The sequence below is a fragment of the Panthera onca genome, chromosome B3 (assembly GCF_046562875.1).
Source record: "Panthera onca isolate mPanOnc1 chromosome B3, mPanOnc1 haplotype 2, whole genome shotgun sequence".
NCBI classification, from domain to species: domain Eukaryota; kingdom Metazoa; phylum Chordata; class Mammalia; order Carnivora; family Felidae; genus Panthera; species Panthera onca.
The window spans coordinates 29566814-29584825 of NC_138344.1; the positions used below are offsets into that span (position 1 = coordinate 29566814).

Here is an 18012-nt window from a genome sequence, read left to right on the forward strand (position 1 = left end):
ACAATCAAAGGCAGAAGAAACAACAGGTGTTGGTGAGGATGTCCAGAAAGGGGCACCCTCTTACACTGTTGGTGGGAATGCAAACTGGTACGTCCATTCTGGGAAACACTATGGAGGTTCTTCAAAAAGTTAAAAATAGAATTACCCTATAATTCAGCAATTGCATTATTGGGTATTTACACAAAGAAAACAAAAACACTAATTCAAACATACACCACTATCTTTATAGTAGCATTATTTACAATACCCAGGATATGGAAGCAGCCCAAGTGCCCATCAACTGATGAGTGGATAAAGATGTGGTATATATATATATATATATATATATATATATATATATATATATATACACAATGAAATATTATTCTGCCATAAAGAAGAACAAAATCTTGCCATTTGTGACAACATGGACTGAGCTTATAATGTTAAGGGAAGTTAAGTCAGTCAGAGAAAGACAAATATCATATGATTTCACTCATATGGGCAATTTAAGAAACCAAACACACAAAAGAAAGACAAAAAGAGAGAGAGACAAACCAATAACAGACTCTTAAGTATAGAGAACCAACTGATGGTTAACAAAGGAGAGGTGGGTGGAGGGACTGGTAAAATAGGTGGTGGGGATTAAGGAGTGCACTTGTGATGTGCACTGGGGGATATATGAAATTATTGAATCACTATATAGTATACCTAAAACTAATATAACACTGTATGTTAACTTGAAATAAAACCTTAAAAAACTATATCATGTGAAAACACAAGTTTCACAATAAAATACAATAAACTTAGATATTAAATATAAAGAATTAAACCAGAACTTTTCATTTCATACTTTGTAAAACCAAAAGTTTCAAAAATATGCTTTCAAAAATTATAAAATGGTCTTATAAATGAAATATATGGGTATATGTAATTTATGTGTATGTACAATGTAGCCAAGTTGAATGTGTAAATATAATGCCAACTTTTGATCTTATTCATATATATAACAGATACTCCAATATTGTACCAATAGATATAACTGGACTTCAAAAAATATTCAATATTTTAATTTCTGTTTTTAATATAAATGGAAAAGATAACTGGTAACTATAGCTAATGAATAAAATTATTAAGTTCAGCTCATATTTTCCTTTCTAAAATTTAAGTTTCCTAAATATAGGAAACTTTGTACCCCACATAAGCATTTTGCACAGTGCAAGAGTTCCATGAATATCTGTTAAATGAAGCATAACTTTATAAAATAATAGGCATTGTAAATCTATATACACACAAATAAAGAGTATCAACCTGCAGCAAATGAGTTAGAAAGATATTTAACCCTTAAGCCTTCTGAAACCTCTGAAACCCCCACAAACTTTGCTTATTCCAATCAGTATTTGTTTATGGAAGCCTAAGAATGGATACTGCTACCCCTATATGCTCTTTATGCCTACAATTTAATGACTAGGGCAAAAGGACAGGCAGAATATTTAAGGAAATTTAACTTAAAACTAACCAATAATTTACATAACTAAAATGGCAAATTGAGAATATATGATGACAGCATATACTTAGTATTTTACTCACAAGAAAGAAGGGTCACAATTGCCTGTAACAGTTTATGGGAATGTTAAAAAATAAAATAGTGAAAGAAAAGCAGAGGACCTTACTATTATTGTATCTACAGAATGCTTGCCTTGCCATTAGTGCCTTGCACATCTAGTAATGACTACCCGGTAAAAAATTTTTTTAATTATAAATAAGTTATACATTACCAGTGGACTTTTCTTTTTAATTTTTTTAAAATATTTATTTATTTTTGAGAGAGAGACAGAGCATGAGCAGGGGAGGGGCAGAGAGAGAGGGGCACACAGAACCCAAAGCAGGCTCCAGGCTTTGAGCTGTCAGCACAGAGCCCAACACGGGACTTGAACTCACAAACCGCGAGATCATGACCTGAGCTGAAGTAAGATGCTTAACTGACTGAGCCACCCAGGCACCCCAAAGGACTTTTCTAATATCAGTATAGGTTGACTAAACTTGATAGGTTTTTAATTTTTCATTGAAAATTAAATCCATAGGAAATTTCCAAATTTTTTAAATGTTTATTTTTTTTTTAATTTTTTTTTTAATGTTTATTTATTTTTGAGACAGAGAGAGACAGAGCATGAACGGGGGAGGGGCAGAGGGAGAGGGAGACACAGAATCGAAGCAGGCTCCAGGCTCTGAGCCATCAGCCCAGAGCCCGATGCGGGGCTCAAACTCACGGAAGCGAGATCGTGACCTGAGCTGAAGTCGGACGCTCAACCGACTGAGCCACCCAGGCGCCCCAAATGTTTATTTATTTTGAGAGAGAGAGTGTGTGTGAGCAGGAGAGAGGCAGAGAGAAAGGAGAGAGAAAATCCCAAGCAGGCTCCATGCTGTCAGCACAGAGCCTGACACAAGGCTCGATTCCACAACTGTGAGATCATGACCAGAGCTGAAATCCGATGTTCAATTTACTGAACCACCTTGGCACCCCTTTAATAAGAAAAATAATTCTAAGCAGTCAAAACAACTTTAAAGTGCTAGTGTGTACAGGAAATTCCTTACTACTTTCAGGAAAGAACTGCTTTCCTTCTGGCTTTAATAAACGTCCCAATTTGTGAAATGAGTCATTATTTTGTTTTTAATGTTTATTTATTTTTGAGAGAGAGAGAGACACAGAGTGCAAGCAGGGAAGGGGCAGAGAGAGAGGGAGACACAGAACCCAAAGCAGGCTGCAGGCTCTAAGCTGTCAGCAGAGCCTGACGCAGGGCTCAAACCCACAAACTGTGAGATCACAACCTGAGCTGAAGTAGGATGCTTAACCTACTGAGCCATCCAGGCGCCCCAAGAGTCATCATTTTTAAATGGAAGATAACTATATATTTCAAATCTTCAGATCTATAAAGTGAATGCAAAAAAATGAAGCTAAGATGTCTATTCAAAATATGCAATATTACTCATATATTTCCCTTCCTACCAACAGAGTTAATCTGTAGCTCATACATAGCTCTACAACACTTTTCACATTGTGTTGTATTGTTTGCCATAAGGCAAGGATTGTGTCTTAATTATATCTGAATTATTAATGCCTAATGGTTCTTCAAAAATAACACATAATTTACAAAACATAATGATTTTTATAAAACGGTCCCAAGCAGAGAAATAGGACACTGAACTGAAATCAAATAGAGATCAGGGATGAATATAGGAATGCCTGCCAATACCCACAAATAGTAGAGAATAATCAATGAACTTTTAAAAATTTATTGATACTTTAATTTCCTAAAACCACCAGTAACATAAAGAAGCAGGAGAGGCACCTGGGTGACTCAGCTCAGGTCATGATCTTGCAGTCTGTGAGTTCAAGCCCTATGTCAGGCTCTGTGCTGACAGCTCAGAGCCTGGAGCCTGCTTGGGATTCTGTGTCTTCCTCTCTCTCTGCCCCTCCCCGACTCACAATCTGTCTCTCTCTCTCTCTCTCTCTCTCTCACAAATAAACATTGAAAAAAAAATTTTTAAAAAGACGCATGAAGTATTAATAACATCTCTAATCTTTAACATAACAAAGCTCTGCATGACCTGTTCCCTAACTCTAGAGAGTGTACTCTCCTATGTCTCCTGCATGGAATGCCTACTTCTCATTGTTTGCTTCTATCTTATTGTTTTCAAATCTCAGCTGAGGGACCATCTTCTCTAGGAAGGTTTACCTCACTTTTTCATCTCTTTGCCACTCTCAGTTTGAGTATGGTGTTTTCCTCTGTGCTTCCAAGAATGCCGTTGCTGTTATACTGATCCTAAAGGATTAAGATTTGTTTATATATCTCCCCATTGAGAACAACGATGTATCCTTTTCATGTCCTTGAATCTAGCACAACATATGGCTTATAGTAGTAATTCAATAAATGATCACTGAATGAACAAATAAACATTGGTCATAATAAAGTATGTCCTCACTTATATTTGAACACTGCAAAATTTGTTCTCTACATCAAAAGTGTCAAGTCCTTATTTCTAGCCTGTACAAAGAGGTTTTCTCCTCCTCTTCCCATGGAGAAGTGCCTTGTCTTTGAAGATGTTCTCAATGGTGTGGAGACGGCCCTTGCAGCCAGCATGTAGGTGGTCATGGTTCCAGATGGAAACCTGTAGCAACACTTGACCTCAAAAGCCATCTTGGTGCTGGATTCCCTTCAGGACTTCCAGCCAAAGCTGTTCAGTTTGCAGACCTATGAATAAGCTGCCCACCATGCACTCTGGGCACCACGGCCACTGCACCCATTCAGGTGACCCATGCCACCCAGGAAATCACCATGTGAGCAGTCCTTCCAGCCCATGAGGTTGGCCTTCTCATCCCTAGTGGGCTTGGCTTACTCTGGCTAGTGCTGACAAATCATAATGACACAGTTGAGAAACAGCAGAGATAGTCCAAAAGAGAGATCAAAGTACTCATGTACGTAATCATATAGAATATGTAAGTGATCATACAATGTCATTATATTTAAATAATCATGTAATAGTCATATATGACAAATATACATACATACACGGTTGCATGTGGGTGCTTGTGTATGTATATATGTGTATGTATTTACACATGCACACATATATATGTAAAATACTTCCTTTTCTAAGACAAAATAAAATTACATTTGTGTTCATTTCTTTTCCTTTTTAGTTTTTCTAAACCCTGGCTGAAAAATGTAAAATATGTGTACATATATGTATATGCTTACCCATATGTTTGTATGTTATATTTATGTATTTCCTATACCACTTTAGTCTTTTTAAGTGTTGGTTTTAATGTGCCATATCAACTGATAAAAGTGCGATGGTAATTGTATTTGGTCTGCAATTGAGTGGAAAAGCCATGTCATCAATAAGTCCTAAGAAATCATCCTCCTTATTAGTAAAATTGAGTATTTCTGTGCCCTCAAAATCTCTCTATGGACCTCTACTCAAAGGCCAACTCTGCACCATACCATTAGAAGTTTCTTTTCAGTGTCAACATAACTGTAATTTATATCTTACATGTAGGTGCATGTCCACATGTGAGGATACTTTCTACCTCAAAATCATCCCCCTCCTCTAAAAACATTTATTTTTCTAATACAGTCTTTGATGCAAATATAATGTGAATTCAGAAAGCATACTTAATATGACCCAGAGCCTTAGCACATTTTTAGAATAATTTACCGGACATTTACACTTTGGCAACAAACCCCTCTTTAACAATGGGAAAACTGAGAAAGGCATTGATTTGCGAAAAACACAATCACAGGGTGCACCCTGCCTGCTGGTCTCATTGAGCTAATATATTCAACTGTGAGTTGTAAGAAAATGATGGTAATGTATACAATTTTGGGGAGGGTTGGTCATCTGTTGACTGTTGCCTCTGACTGTTGAACAGTTTTATCTGTTCAGCAAATTCATTTCAACATTATTGATCACCCACGTATGGGTCTATTCTTTGAATTCTCCCTCACACTGGTTGTAACATCTTACTGGATCCCTCACCAATTAATTGAGTTGAATAAAATCTTTGACACCAGTTTAAACAAACAAACAAACAAACAAACAAACAAAAATGTCAAGTCCTAAAAGAGTCTTGTGGGCAAAACTTTCTACTAAGTAAGATCTAAAATAGTTTATAAACATTAGTACAGTTCTTCCTATCCTGAAACGGTACCTAAATTAGGGTTCACTACAGAGGTCAAGAGCCAAGCAATTAAAGTATCTGATGATATTGCCCAATAAATGACAGATGTTCCTTGTCATAAGCATAAAGATTGCCCAGTTCTGTAAGGCTACATATACTCAATCAAACACATTCCTTTTTTAAATGGAAGAAGCTTGTTCTTACAAAGCCCAATTAGAAAAGAATAGATAATAATCTGTCCAATTTAGTCCTTCATCTGGTTGAGATTAAAGATTCAGACTCTATGACTGCTATGTACTGATGAAAGCACTGATTACCTTATCAAAAGGGGTACACATTGTCTTTTGGCAATCAGACCTCATATTTCCACAGTGCTATACTAAATGAGGCACCCTTGGGTCAGAGATCAGGTGTCACTCCATTTTGGATCATCAGCACCTAGCTCAGAGCCTAGAATACGGCAGGTGCTCAATAACTGCTTGCCGAAAAAATTCTACCTGAACAGCTTCATCACGTGCTTGTTTTTCTTCCTGTCTTCGCTGACGTTCTTCCTGTAATTCATTAAGCCTCTGCTCGTATTCCTTCAATTTTGATAAGACATCATGGCGCTTATTCTGGGCTTCAAGGGTATTTATGAAGGCAATTTCGTTTACCTTCAATAAAAACAAAGAAAAGGAGTTTCAAATCAAGTTAATTCTAAGACACACCACAAAAATAAGAAACCCCACAGCAGTCATTATATAAAAATATAAACCACTAATAAGGAAGAAAACAAAAATTAAATATGGGTCTTTTCCTTTAATATTTACCTCAAAATGGATAATAATCCAGTGTATATAACAAATCCATTGGCCTTAGTAAGGAGTAATTTAGAATAAAGATCTGCCAATGAAATAGCTTTAGGTCAAGAAACGAATTAAGATTCTTACAAAAACATCTTGTGAAGTTCTACTTATTTCATTATGATTGCAATTATATAAATTACATTAAGACTTAAGTAGGTATGTACATGTTTTTCTAGTGAGTTTGAGAAGACAAAACTTAAAGTGAGCATCACATCATTTTCCTTCAACATATACCAAATGCGTGACAATTAGGAACAAGGTAGTGGAAAATACACTACACCTCGACTTCACATATATTGATACTTACCAGCCAAGTTTTGCTAGAAAGTGAAGTTTTATGAGTAAAGTTTAGCTAAAGATAAAGCAGGGAAATGTCAGTTGGGATCAAATTTCTCATTCTTGAAAGCCAGAGGGAAGGCATGCTGCAGTGAAAATGATGGACTAAAACAGGGAAGTAAACACCGGGACTGACTCTAACAGAAGAACAGACTCCAGGAATCCATGCTGAATGGAATAAAACCTATCACTAGATAAGTTATACATCTCAGACAAGAATTTGAATACAGTTCTAACCAAGGTTTCCCACTTATCTTGCCACGTGGCCACTTTTTTAAGTAGGATAATAACATAACCATCCCTCAAACTGTACTAAAAGTATAAGACAAACAGCAGTACTGAAGGAAAATGAATCATACTGTATCAGGGCTCACACATTAAGCATAATCAAGATGAAAGAAAAAGAAATGGGACTTAATGTTCTAGACAAAAATAAGTAAAATAAAATTTAAAAAGTGAGCAAAAGTTAAATAATTTCAATCTGTGATGTTGGTCAAAGGGTACAAAGTCTCAATGATGGAAGATGAATAAGTTTTAGAGATGTGCAGCATGATCATGACACTTAACAATACTGTATTCTTGAAATGTGCTAAGAAGAGAGATCTTAAATCTTTTCAGCACATATGCAAACAAACAAATGATAACTAAGGAGAGGTGATAGATATGTTAATTAGCTGGGTTGTGATCATTCCACAATGTGTATGTATATTAAAACATCGAGTTGTAAACCTTAATATATATAATTTTGATGTGTCAATGATATTTCAATAAAGCTATAAATAAATAATAGATAAGAAGTGAACTAGAAACTAAAAAAACCCAATCTGAAAGAAAACAAAACCCACGAAACACCAGAAAATACACTAGGCAAACTTTGTAATATAGAAGTTAACAAAAACCTGAATTTAAAGGTAGAAAAAAATGACAAAACAACATAACAATAAAAGATTAGAAAGCTAAGGAAACAAACTGAGGACAAAAATAACACCATCATAGAATTAACTGAATTAGAACAAGCATGGAACAAATAAAGATGGCAAAAAAATAAATCGCTAAGAGGCAAGTCTTTTGATAAGTTAATGCAGAATTTAAAAATGAAAATTTATGTATCAGTAACAAGCTTTTAATATAAAGAACAAATGAAGATGGCCTAATATAAGCATGAATAACATCTATAATTAAAAAAGACAAAAGAAAATGTTGCAACATATAATACAAAAAATTTTCCATGAAAAAAAAAGCAAATTGAGAACTTAAAGAAGCCATGTTGTCATGAAAAAATTTTCAGAAAATAAGTACCAAGAATATCCATATTAAATCACAAAACACTAAGGAAAAAGAATAACTCTTCTAAGCTTCTAAGCAGTAAATGCAAATCACCTGTAAGAAGAGGGGAAAAAAAATCAGTTGAGCCTCAGGCTTCTCCCCAGAAGTAGTTAATGCTAAAAGAAAATAAAGCCTACAAAATTTTGAAGGAAAACCATTTTGAACTATGTATCTGATCTCTAGCCAAAATGTATTCAGATAGAAATGCCACACAGCCCAGGGCAACTGGGTGGTTCAGTCAGTTAAAAGTCCGGCTCCATTTTGGCTCAGGTCATGATATCATGGTTCCTGAGATCGAGCCCCGTGTTGGGTTCTGTGCTAACAGCAGGAAGCTTGCTTGGAATTCTCTCTCCCTCTCCCTCTCTGCCCCTCCCCCACTTACACATGTGTGCCCTCTCTCAAAAATATATAAACTTTAAAATTATTAAATTTTGTTAACGTTTATTTATTTTTGAGAGAGAGGGAGACAGAGAGAGAGAGAGAGAGAGAGAGAATGCAAGCAGGGGTGGGCAGAGAGGGGGAGATAGAATCTGAAAGACTCCAGGCTAGGAGCTGTCAGCACAAAGCCCAACACAGGGCTCGAACCCACGAACCATGAGATCATGACCTGGGCCGAAGTCAGACACCCAACCAACTGAGCCACCCAGGCGCCCCAAGACTAGCTTATCTTTTAAAACAACAACAGTAACAACAGTGAATCAAACTATATGATCAAAACTTTTCCACGTCTAAATGAATGGGAAACTAGGGATATCATTATCTGAAATATGTATTTCAGGAAGTAGATGGTTTGGAAGATAGAGATGGTGAGCTGATGAGTTCCACTGAAAGCCATCACCAAGCAATAGATAAATGAATCCAAAGATCAACTGTGCCCCTACAAAACAAGTCAAAGAAAGACTGAAGTCATGCCATGCATCTTTTCTGATCAAACTCTATGAAATTAGAACTCAACCACAAGAAAAAAATCTAGAAAAAACACAAATACTACAGAAGTTAAATAACATACTACAAAACAATGAATGGGTCAACCAAGAAATCAAAGAGGAAATCAAAAAACCTGGAGATAAATGAAAACAGGACAGTCCAAAATCTTGGGATATAGAAAGAGCTATTTTAGGAGGGAAGTTTAAAGAAATACAGGCCTATCTCAATAAGTAAGAAAAACCTCAAATAACCTAACCTTCTGCCTAAAGGAGCTATAAAAAGAACAACAAACAAAATTCAAAGCCAGTAGAAGAAATGAAATAATAAAGATTGCAGCAGAAATAAATTCAATAAAAACCAAAAAAAAAAAAAAAATCAGAACAAAACAAAACACAGAACAGAGTAACGAAACCAGGAGCTCATTGTTTGAAAACATTATCAAAATTGGTAAACCTTTAGCCAGACTCATCAGAAAAAAGAAAAAAAAAAAAAAGGACCACACTGGACAATCTCGAAGAAATGGATAAATTCCTAGAAACCTATAACCTGCCAAAACTCAATCAGGAAGTAATAGAAAATTTGAACTGACAGATTACAGGCAAGGATAAAAACCTGATTTAAGTAAGGATTAAAACCTGTACTTCTCAAACTATTCTAAAAAAACAGAAAAGTTAAAAAAGCTTCCAAATTCATTCCATGAGGCCAGAATTACCCTGTTACCAAAACCAATACCAGACAATACAAAAAAAGAGAACAGGGGAGTATCTCTGATGAACACACATGCAAAAATCTTCAACAAAATATTAGTGAATCCAACAATACATTAAAAATAACATTCACCACGATCAAGTGGGATTTATTCCTGGGATGGAAGAATGGTTCAATATTCACAAATCAGGGGCACCTGGGTGGCTTAGTTAGTTAAGCAACCGACTTTAGCCCAGGTCATGATCTTGAGGTCCATAGGTTCGAGCCCCACGTCAGGCTCTGTGCTGACAGCTCACAGTATGGAGCCTGCTCAGGATTCTCTGCCTCCCTCTCTCTCTGCCCCTCCTCCTGCTCACACTCTGTCTCTCAAAAATAAATAATAAACATTAAAAAAAATGGCTCAATATTCACAAATCAATTAACGTGATACATCACATCAACAAAAGAAAGAATAAAAACCGTATGATCATTTCAAAAGATGAAGAAAAAGCATTTGATAAAGTACAATATCCACTTGTAATAAAAACTCTCAACACAGTAGTTTTACAGGGAATATACCTCAACATAATAAAGGCCATCTATGAAAAACCTACAGCTAACATCATACTCAATGGTGAAAAGCTAAGGTCAGGAACAAGACGGGATGTCTACTCTCACCACTTTTATTCAACATAGACCTGGAAGTCTTAGCCACAGGAATCAGGCAACAAAAAGAAATAAAAGGCATCCAAATTGGTAAGGAAAAATTGTAACATTCACTACTTGTAGATAACATGATACTACATATAGAAAACCCTAAAGACTCCACAAAAAGAACTACTAGAACTGATAAATGAATTCAGTAAGGTCACAGGATACAAAATCAATACATAGAAATCCATTGAATTTCTATACACGAAGAATTTCTATGACGTAGCAGAAAAATAAATTAAGAAAATAATCTCATTTATAAGTGTACCACAAATAATAAAATACCTGGTAATAAACTTAGCCAAAAAGGTGAAAGACCTCCTGAAAACTATAAAATAGTGATAAATTGAAGATGACACAAATGGAAAGATAGTCCATGCTCATGGATTGGGAGAAGAAATATTGTTCAAATGCCCTTACTACCCAAAGCAATCTACAGATTTTATGCAATCACTATCAAACTACCAACAGCATTTTTAATAGAACTAGAACAAATAACCCTAAAATGTGTATGTAACCACATCAGGTCTCAGATAAACAAAGCAATCTTGAAAAAAAAGAATGAAACTGGAGATACCACAATCCAAGATTTCTAGGTATAATATAAAGCTATAGAAATCAAAACACTATGGTACAAATACACACACACACACACAAACCACACAGATCAGTAGAACAGAAGAGAGAGCCCAGAAATAAACCCATGATTATACAATGGAACCAAGAATATACATTGGAAAAAAAGAGTCTCTTCAACAAATGGTGCTGGAAACTGGACAGCTACATGCTAGCAAATGAAACTGGACCACTTTCTTATAAACTCAAGATTAAAGACCTAAATGTAAGACCTGAAACCATAAAAATTCTAGAGGAGAGTATAAGGAATAACTTCTCTGATATCAGTTGTGGTAACATTTTTCTAAATATACCTCCCAAGGGAAGGGAAATAAAAACAAAAATAAACTATTGGAACTATATCAAATTTAAAAGCTTCTCAAAGAAATCTATACATTTAATCCAAACCCTATCAAAATACCACCAGCATTTTTCACAGAGCTTGAACAAACAATCCTAAAATTTGCATGGAACCACAAACACCCCAAATACCCAAAGCAATCTTGAAAAAGAAATGCAAAGCTGGAAGCATCACAATTTTGGATTTCAAGTTATATTACAAAGCTAAAGTGATGAAGACAGTATGGTACTGGCACAAAAATAGACACATAGATCAAGAGAACAGAATAGAAAACCCAGAAATGAACTCACTATATGGGTAATTAATCTTCAATAAAGCAGGAAAGAAAATCCAATGGAAAAAAGACAGTCTCTTCAACAAATAGTACTGGGAAAACTGGACAGCAACATGCAAAAGAATGAAACTGGACCACCTCCTTACACCATACACAAACATAAATTCAAAATGGATGAAAAACCTGAATGTGAGAGCTGAAAAACCATAAAAATCTTAGTGGAGAACACAGGCAATAACCTCTCTGACATCAGCCACAGCAACGTCCTACTAGATACATTTCCCGAGGCAAGGAAAACAAAAGCAAAAATAAACTCTGGGATCTCGTCAAAATAAAAAGCTTCTGTACAGTGAAGAAAACAATCAATAAAGCTAAAACACAACCTATGGAATGGGAGAAGATATTTGGAAATGACATCTCTGATAAAGGGTTACTATCCAAAACATATTAAAAACTTATAAAATTCAACATCCAAAAAATGAATACCTCAATTAAAAAGTGGGCAGAGGACATGAATAGGCATTTTTTCCAAAGAAGACATCCAGATGGCCAACAGACACATGAATAGATGCTCAACATCACTGATCACCAGGGAAATACAAATCAAAACTACAATGAGAAGCACCTCACACCTGTCAGAATGGCTAACATCAACAACACAAGAAATAATAGATATTCACAAGATTGTGGAGAAAGCAGAACCCTCTTGCACTGTTGGTGGGAATATAAACTGGTGCAGCCACTTTGGAAGACAGTATGGAGATTCCTCAAAAAGTTAAAAATAGAACTACCCTACAACCCAGCAATTATGCTACTAGGTATTTACCCAAAGAATACAAAAATACTAATTCAAAGGGATATGTGCACCACAATGCTTATAGCAGCATTATGTACAATAGCCAAATACAGTAACAGCCCAGTGTCCACAGACTGATGAATGGATAATGAAGATGTGATGTATATAGGGAAAATGGAATATTACTCAACCATAAAGAAGAATAAAATCTTGCCATCTGCAATGACATGGATGGAACTAGAGAGTATTATGTTAGGTGAAAATAAGTCAGAGAAAGACAAATACCAAATTACTTCACTCATACGTGGAATTTAAAAAACAAAACAAATGAGAAAAGGAAAAAAAAAACAGATAAAGTGAGAGAGACAAAGAAACAGATTCTAAATTATAGAGAACAGACAGTTACTAGAGGGTACGATGGGTAGAGGGATGGATGAAACAGGTGATGGGGAATAAGGAGTGCACTGGTTGTGATGAGCACCAGGTATTGTATGCAAGTGTTGAATCACTATATTGTACACCTGAAATTAATATTACACAGTATGTTAATTGGAATTTAAATAAAAACTTAAATAAGAAAAACCAAAAGCTTCTGCAAACAACAAAACTAAAAGACAACCTACTGAATGGTAGAAGATATTTGCAAATGACATATCCAACAAAGGGTTAATATCCAATATACACAGGAATTCATACAACATCCCCAAAAACAAATAATCTAATTAAAAACTGGGCAGAAGACATGAACAGACATTCCTCCAAAGAAGACATACAACATGGCCAACAGACATATGAAAAGTTGTTCAACAGCACTAATATTCAGGGATACACAAATGAAAACCACAATGAGATATCACCTCACACCTGTCACAAAGGTTAAAATCAAAAACACAAGAAGCAACAAGTGTTGGAGAGGATGTGGAGAAAAAGGAACCCCTCCATTCACTGTTCGTGGGAGTGTAAACTGGTATAGCCACTGTGGAAAACAGCACGGAGGTTCCTCAAAAAATTAAAAATTACCATATGATCCAGTAATCCTAGTACTGGGCATTTACCCAAAGAATCTGAAAACACTGATTCAAAAAGATATATGTACTCTTATGTTCATTGCAGCATTTTTTACAGTATCTAAATTATGGAAGCAACCCAAGTGTCCACTGATAGATGAATAGGTAAAGGATATGTAGTATTTATACACAATGGAATATTACTCAGCCATAAAAAGGACTGAAACCTTGCCATTTGCAACAGCATGGATGGATCCAGAGTGTATTATGCTAAGTGAAAGTAGTCAGAAAAAGATAAATACTATATGATTTCACTTATATGTGGAATTTAAGAAACAAAGCAAACGAAAAAAAGAGAGAAACAAAAAACAGACACTTAGAGAACAATCAGTGGCTACCAGAGGGCAGCTGGGTAGGGGAATAGGTAAAACATGTGAAGAGGATTAAAAGTACGCTTATCATGATGAGCAGTGAGTAATGTATAGAATTGTTAAACCACTATATTGTACACCTGAAATTATTGTACACCTGTATGTTATTTAAATGGGAATTAAAATTCAAAAGAAATATTCCCAAACATCAAAAGAAACAAAAAGTAAAGATTAGGGGATGGGGCTAAAGATGCAAATCTAGGAGTCACTAGAGAGATGATAGTTGAAGCAAGATAATGATTGTCATACTCAAGGAAAAGAACAAGTGAAATGGGCTGAAGTCAGTAAAACTTAGGCATCAAATGAGAAAGGAAAAAGACAGTAAAGGATTAGTTAGAAAACATAAAGAAAATCAAGGTAGTGCAGAATATTCTAGAAAATGGTATTTCACAGGATTCATAATGGAAAGATTCAGAAAAGTCTTTTAAACTTAGTGACAACATTCTATACTATAGTGATACTATTCTATGTATGTATTCTATGTATAGCATAGAGGGAAAATGGTATTATAAAAAATTCAAGAAGATATGGGTGATGAGGTGGTGAAAATCAGCTCAGCCCACTCTTTCCAAGGAATCTGCAGATTCACAAAAGGCCAGAATAGATAATCTGCAGAACTGGAGTATACAAGTAGGTAGTCTAGAGGAAAAAAGCAAAGGAGCAGGCACAAGAAGTAATGAAGCAAATTCAAAGAGCAGGCAAGAGGACACAGCACATGGAAGAGGGCTACTGCCAGAAATCAGGCAAAGGAGATCTATTCCTCATAAAAAAATTAAAGTCTACTGTAATAATGAGTAGATGTTGCAAGTGAAAAAATCGGGTCCTGATTAATGTAGGTTATAGTAATAGTCACTATCAACTAAACAGTGGATGTTTTGTTTTCAACCATGTATATACCCCAAAAATAAGGAATTTGAAATGACTATTAACTTACTTCACAAACTCACAGAAGGTGTATATGAGATAAAAATTATATCTTGATTATATAACAGGACTAAAATGAATATATTTGGTATATGTCTGAAGGAAATTACATTTCCAGTGGACCTTAAGAATATTTTTAAGGCCAGAAAAAGCAACCACCTTAAACAACTAAAAAATTAGGGAAATACATAAAACATATCAAATTCAATTAATGTAATACAGAAAATATCAAGAGAACAAAAACTATATTATTTTGCAATAGATGCAGAAAAGCATTTAACAAAATCCAACATCCCTTTACGATACAAACATGCAACAAAATAGGAATAAAAAGGAACTTCCTCAATCTGATGAAAGGCATCTATGAAAACCCCACACCTAACATCATACTTTATGATAAAAGACTAAATACTTCCTCTAAAGACTGGGAATAAGACAAGGATGTCATGTCCACATTTACCACTTCAACACTGTATTTCAGGTTCTACCTAGAACAAAAAGCAAGAAAAACAAATCAAAGACATTCAGGTTGGAAAAGAAGTAAAAGTGTATCTATTTGCAGATAACATGATCTTGGATACAGAAAATCCTAAAGAATCCACTAAAAAGCATTAGAACTAAAGAGCCAGTTCAAACAAGGCTGTAAGAAACATGATCAACATATAAAATTCAACTCTATTTCTGTACACTAGCAGTAAACAATCTGAAAATGAAATTAAGAAAACAATTTCATTCTGTTTGATCCCTGAGAAATATTCTAGTGTGTGTGTGTGTGTGTGTGTGTGTGTGTGTGTGTGTATACACACACACACACACACACACCACATCTTCCTTATCCATTCATCAGTCAATGGACATTTGGGCTCTTTCCATAATTTGGCTATTGTTGATAGTACTGCTACAAACATTGGTGTGCATGTGCCCCTTCGAATCAGCATTTTGGTATCCTTTGGATAAATACGTAGTAGTGCAATTGCTGGGTCATAGGGTACAATGTGGATGGAACTACAGCGTATTATGGTAAGCAAAATAAGTCAAAGACAAATATTACATGATTTCACTCAGGTGGAATTTAAGAAATACAACGGATGAACACAGGGGGAGAAAGAAAAATAAAATAAAAACAGAGAGGAAGGCAAACCATAAAAGACTCTTAAATGCAGAGAACAACTGAGGGTTGCTGGAGGGGTGGTGGGGCAGGGATGGGCTAAATGGGTGATGAGCATTAAGGAGGGCACTTGTTGGGAGGAGCACTGGGTGTTACATGTAAGTGATGAATCACTAAATTCTACTCCTGAAACCAATACTACACTACATATTAACTTGGAAATAAATAAACAAACAAACAAATAAATAAATGAGACAAGATTGAAAAAAAGAAAAGAAAACAATTCCAATCTGCAATCATGTCTATAAGAGTACATACTCAGGAATAAATTTAAATGAGTTGAAAGGCTTTTTGCATACTAAAAACTTCAAAGCACTAAAGAGACATGTATCAATGTAACAGGATATTATAACAGTAATCAAGATAAAATGGCATTGGCATAAAAAAAGGCATCGAGACAAATGAAACAAAATAGAAACAAACCCATACAGTATATGGCAAATAGCTTTCAACAAGGGTCCTAAGGCAATTCAACGTAAAAAGGACAATCTTTTCAACTGGTACTTGAATATTAGATATCCCTATGAAAATATGAACCTCAACCCTATCTCGCACCAGAGACAAAATTTAATTCAAAAGAGGACACAGATGTCATTGTAAAATTTAAAACTCCTACAAAAAAATTAAGAGAAAATCTTAGTGACCTTAAATTCAGGTAAAGATTTTTTAAATAGGACACAAAAGACACATGGTACAGAAAAAAAAGTTAATATATTGGACTTGATCAATTTTTAAAACTTCAAAAGATACTTTTAAGAAAAAGAAAAGGCAATCCAAGGTCTGTGAGGAAGTATTTGCAAAACATAGATCTTAGTATCTAAAATACATAAAGTCCTCTAAGAAATCTTTTCATTTGTGACAATGTGGATAAAACTGGAGGGCAATATGCTAAGTTAAATGAACAAGACAAGGAAAGACAAATACTGCATGGTATCACTTAAATATGGAATCTAAAAAAAAAGTTGAACTCATAAAAATAGAGAGTAGAAAAGTGGCTGCCAGGGGCTAAGGGTAGAGAAAGAAATAGGGAGAGGTTAGTAAAAAGGTATAAACTTTCAGTTATAAGAAGAATAAGTCCTGAAGATCTAATGCATAACACAGTAACTACAGTTGATAACACTAATTGAAATATGCTAAGAGAATAGAACTTAAATGTTCTCTCTCTCACTCACAGACACGCATAAAAGATAAACATGTGAGGTGATGGATGCATTATTTTAACTTGATGAGAGGAATCCTTTCACAATGTATATGGATATCAAATCATCATGTTGTATACTTTATATACCTTACCATTTGTCAATTATACCTCAGTAAAGCTGAAAAAACTCAACAATAAAACAGTCCAACTTTAATAAATGTACAAGATATTTGAACAAACATTTCACCAAACAAGAGCTAAAGATATGAAATAAGCACATAAAAAGATGTTCAAAAATGAAAATTAAAACCAAATGAAATACTGTACACATAGTAAACTTACATGGCTAAAATTACAGTGTGTAATCATGTCAAATGTTGGTGAAAATGTGGTTAATTAGAACCCTCATCCACAGCTGGTAAGAATGTCTACTACTACAAAAATCCCCTGCTTTCCAAAAGTTCTCATTACACCACTTCGCTTTTACAAGAGACCTACATTATACTTGTTTTCCCTAACCAAAAGAAAAGAAATCCAAAGAGAATTTCTGCTTAATGAAAAAAGGCAAAAAGCAAAAACTATATTCAGTGTTTTACAGGGAGCCATTACAGAGCTAGCACACCCCAAAGAGTGAGAGAGAGTGGACTGCCACACTTATTCTCCAGGAGCTACACTCACCATCTCAGCTTTAGGCCACCATAGTTTTGAACTGTGTGAACATCTGTGCTTTATCTCAATTTATTTTGTGCATCCATTAGCAAGATGTGTTCTAACATATCAGAAAAGACTAAAAGAGGTTAT

The 18012-nt window shown here is 35.0% G+C and overlaps 1 protein-coding gene across 3 annotated transcripts in view; it reads right to left on the minus strand.

Moving 5' to 3' along the window:
• Window positions 1–18012, minus strand: part of SCAPER (S-phase cyclin A associated protein in the ER) — a 522888-nt gene that overhangs the window by 362574 nt on the left and 142302 nt on the right. For all 3 annotated transcript variants that reach the window (XM_060617955.3, XM_060617952.3, XM_060617953.3), the window contains one exon: window positions 6160–6315. In XM_060617955.3, coding sequence (XP_060473938.1) covers window positions 6160–6315 — 156 coding nt within the window. The remainder of the gene's footprint in view (window positions 1–6159; window positions 6316–18012) is intronic.